General features: G+C 48.1%; 1 protein-coding gene across 2 annotated transcripts; it reads right to left on the bottom strand.

The window, feature by feature from the left end:
• MLLT11 (MLLT11 transcription factor 7 cofactor) lies at positions 1-3,845 on the bottom strand. Of its 2 annotated transcripts, none has more exons than XM_081841496.1 (2): positions 3,586-3,845; positions 1-443 (listed from the first exon to the last, which is right to left on the bottom strand). In XM_081841496.1, the coding sequence occupies exon 2, from the start codon at positions 435-437 to the stop codon at positions 153-155; it is 285 nt and encodes a 94-aa protein (XP_081697622.1). In that variant the 5' UTR covers positions 438-443; positions 3,586-3,845; the 3' UTR covers positions 1-152. The 2 variants fall into 2 exon arrangements, with proteins under 2 accessions (XP_081697622.1, XP_081697621.1); XM_081841495.1 differs by lacking the exon at positions 3,586-3,845 and adding an exon at positions 2,270-2,394.
• Positions 3,846-4,198: the final 353 nt, after the last annotated feature.

Raw genomic sequence — 4,198 nt, 5'->3', positions numbered from 1 at the left:
ACACCGACAGAAGCCATTTTGCAATTCAGCCTCGCCGTACAATTTGAAAAGGAAAACACTACGGGGAATTGGTCAGAAGGGGAAGAGTGTAGACAAAAGGTTTAGCCGCCTCACTCGTCACACTAAAGGACAGGAGCCCAGCTGCACAGGCCTCAGATCAGGTCGAAATCTAAAGGGCCGACACAGGGTATAGGAGCCCTCCAGAAATTGAAACTGTTGAACTGGAGGAGGCTGGTGTCTTCGCCGTCGTCTTCCCCGTCAGAGATGCTGCGGTTCTGTTTCTTCCGCTCTGCCGCAAAGCTGCCATAGCCTCCCTTGGGCTTGTAGGCAACCAGCTCAGCTAAGCCCAGGTGTTCCAGCTCGCTCAGGTCCAGTTCTGGGATGGGCATCTTCCAGTACAGGAAAGAGTCGTACTGGGAGTTGACTGTGTCCCTCATTTCTCGCTGAGAAGAAAGGAGGAAGGAGGGATATTCTGTTAGGGGAACGCTCGGAGGGCTGAGCGCTAGGCATGTCGCTAATAATAATAATAATAATAATTTATTTATATGGGGCCCATCTGACTGGGTTGCCCCAGACACTCTGGGCAGCTTCCAACTCATATAAACCCATAATAAAACATCAAACATTAAAAACTTCCCTAAACAGGGCTGCCTTCAGATTTCTTCTAAAAGTCAGATAGTTGTTTATTTCCTTGACATCTGATGGGAGGGCGTTCCACAGGGAGGGTGCCACCACCGAGAAGGCCCTCTGCCTGGTTCCTTGTAGCCTCACTTCTCGCCGGGAGGGAACTGCCAGAAGGCCTTCGGTGCTGGACCTCAGTGTCTGGGCTGGATGATGGGGGTGGACACCAGGTATAGTGGGCTGAGGCCGTTTAGGGCAAGCATAGGCAAACTTGGCCTTCCAGCTGTTTTGGGACTACAACTCCCATCATCCCTAGCTAACAGGACCAGTGGTCAGGGATGATGGGAGTTGTAGTCCCAAAACTGCTGGAGGGCTGAGTTTGCCTATGTCTGGTTTAGGGCTTTCAAGGTCAGCAACATCATTTTGAGCTGTGCTCAGAAACATACTGGGAGCCAATGCAGGTCTTTCGAGACCGGTGTTATGTGGTCTCGGAGGCCGCCCCCAGTCACCAGTCCAGCTGCCACATTCTGGATTAGTTGTAGTTTCCGGGTCACCTTCAAAGGTATCCCCACATAGAGCGCATTGCAGTGGTCCAAGCGGGAGATAACTAGAGCATGCACCACTCTGGCGAGACAGTCCACGGGCAGGTAGAGTCTCAGCCTGCGTACCAGATGGAGCTGGTAGACAGCTGCCCTGGACACAGAATTGACCTGTGCCTCCATGGACACTTTTGAGACCAGAATGACTCCCAGGCTGCGCACCTGGTCCTTCAGGGGCACAGTTACCCCATTCAGGACCATTGAGTCCTCCACACCCGCCCGCCTCCTGTCCCCCAAGAACAGTACTTCTGTCTTGTCAGGATTCAACCTGTTAGCCACCATCCATCCTCCAACCGCCTCCAGACACTCACACAGGACCTTCTCCGCCTTCACTGGTTCTGATTTAAAAGAGAGGCAGAGCTGGGTATCATCTGCATATTGATGGACACCCAGTCCAAACCCCCTGATGATCTCTCCCAGCGGCTGCATTTAGAGGTTGAAAAGCATGGGGGAGAGGACAGAACCCTGAGGTCCGGGCCCATCCCTCCTCCAGCTGTGAGTCCCTCTCCCCACACCCAACATCCACACCCCTGGGTGGGTCTTAACTGCGGTACCTTCCCTCTCTCCCACCCCCAACCACACATCTCCTTTGCCCCCTCCCTCCTCACTGCCCCACCTCTCAGTCTGGAGATTTCCTTTCTTCAGGCACATAGCACACCTCCATCATCTAAGGAGGGGCTGCCCCCCAACCTGCCCCTCTTTGCGCCTTCTCTGCCAATTTTCTCTGCTCCCTTTTCTCAGACATGCCGCCCTTGGCTAGCAAGACTGCACTCCCATGGGGCAGCGAAAGATCTTTTACGGGGGGGGGGGTTCAAAAATAAAACTCCGAAAGGGGGGAGAGCAGGCTAGTTTCTCGCCTCGCCTCCCCACAAAAATAAGAGCAGCGCCTGTCCATTTTGCCTCATATCTCAGCTTCTAGAAACTTACACTTTTTTAAGAAAGAAAGAAAGAAAGAAAGAAAGAAAGAAGAGGGAGGAATTGAAATCTGGAGGTTACGCTTCACCTCAGTGTGCATTTTTTAAAAATATAATTGTACGCATGCAACTCACCTCCGTGTTTTCCTTCAAGGGAACCATCTCCTGGTTCCTGCTGTGCTATATCTATCTCTGCCTTCAATGCCTTTCTGGGCTCCCAAGAAAAATGACATCACTTTTAATTTTAAAAGCAGGGTGGGGATTTGTGTGAGTGTGTAGGCTCCTCTGAAAGACCTTTGTGTGGCATCCCAGGCATGTGGCAGACATCTGCGTTTTGAAAATAGCCCCCTCTTCAAGATGGGGGGGTGGGTGCGTGGATATTTTTATGTACGCAGACACATCCTTCTAACATTATTTCCGGATAATCGTTTTATTGAAAGGAACCAAATGACTGTCGGAATCAAAACCGAAGAGGCTCCGCGAGCCCCGAATCACCACCTGCTTAATTTAATAAGTGGAATGGAGGTGGAGAAAGAGAGAGAGCCATCAAATGGGCTGAGATCCTAACCCTACTTACCTGGGGGTAAGCCCCCTTGCGTTAACTGGGACTTCCTTCTGAGTGGACTTGGTTAGGATTGCAGCCTTCTTGTTTTAGAAAAACCTGATTTTTAAAATTTTCATTTTCAAAGACCATTTCATTTGTGCACCTCCGTCGCCTCTTTGGGTTTCTAAAAATACCTGTATCTCTCGTTTCCATAAAGAGGACCAAATTAGCATTTTAAAACGTTTTTAACACTGAACAGGTGGCTGGCGATGACATGGGTAGAAGAAGTCGATGTTAGCCCTACTCTGAGGAGACCCATGGAAATTAATCGGGGGGGGGCGTTCTCAGGCCCATTTATTTCAATCAGTCTAATCTAAACACCTATCTATAACTATATATCTATATCTCCCCCTCTTTCTTTCTTTTTTCCTTTCTCCCCCTGTGATGAGGCTGCATTTTAATGTTTTAATGTTGTATTTTCATCTTGTTTTTTAAGTTGTATTTCAATCAACTTGTTTTTATTATTGGTTGTTAGCCGCCCTGAGCCCGGTCTTGGCTGGGGAGGGTGGGGTATAAAAATTATTATTATTATTATTATTATTATTATTATTATTATTATTATGACATTTATCCCTTCCAATCCCAACGTACCCCTCCAGACAGGCTTAACAGGTATGAATGAGCCTTTTTTTTTAAAAAAAAGAAGACAAAACGTACTGTATGCAGGAAGATGCTAACTCTGAACAGATTAACAACAATGTGAGATTTATTTGTTTATTTTAAAGGACAAGTGGAAGATGGAAGAATCCGACCAGAATTAAAATACATCCGCCCCGCCCCCCCGCCCCATTTCCTTCCAAATAATATATATTTCAAATACCCTCTTTCTTTTCCGACTCTTCCTTACCTTCCTCAGAGTAGGACCAAAAGGGGCTCGGAATGCAATAGAAACAGGAGATGCCTTTTGTGCCGCCGGAGGAGAGAGACAGAGAGATCTCTAGTGGTCCAGAGAGATGGGCAGATGGTGTGATCCGTCTCCCCTCCTGCTTTTGTCTGGCTGGCTGGCTGGCTGGGTGTGTGTGGGTCTCTGTGTGGGTCTGTCTCTGTTGCGCACAAGCCTCTCCTCTTTTTTTTGCTGCAATGCAGCCCCTCCTAAGCCTTCATCGCAGGGACTGCAGCGGCCCCAGTGAATCAGCTCTAAGAAGAATTTTCTATTTTCAGTCGGGGAAGGAGGCTGAAGCCATGGAGATTTTCCTTCCATATATATGCATGGCGGATGCAATCTCTGTGAGCTTGCCAGGAGCGGGGTGGGGGGTGTTTTTAAAACGGCAACGATTAGATAATTGCTGCATTATTAGCAATTGCGATGCACGTTGTGGAGGAACAGAGAAAGATGAACGCTGGTGACACACGTCTTTATTCTAGCCTTTGATACTATATCTATCTATCTATCTATCTATCTATCTATCTAACTAACTATCTATCTATCTATCTATCTATCATCTATCTATAGTATCAAA

The sequence above is a fragment of the Podarcis erhardii genome (assembly GCF_964252035.2).
Source record: "Podarcis erhardii genome assembly, chromosome: 15".
Taxonomy (NCBI): Eukaryota; Metazoa; Chordata; class Lepidosauria; order Squamata; family Lacertidae; genus Podarcis; species Podarcis erhardii.
The sequence above is the reverse complement of the archived record's forward strand: the minus strand, read 5'-3'. Positions and strand labels throughout refer to the sequence as shown.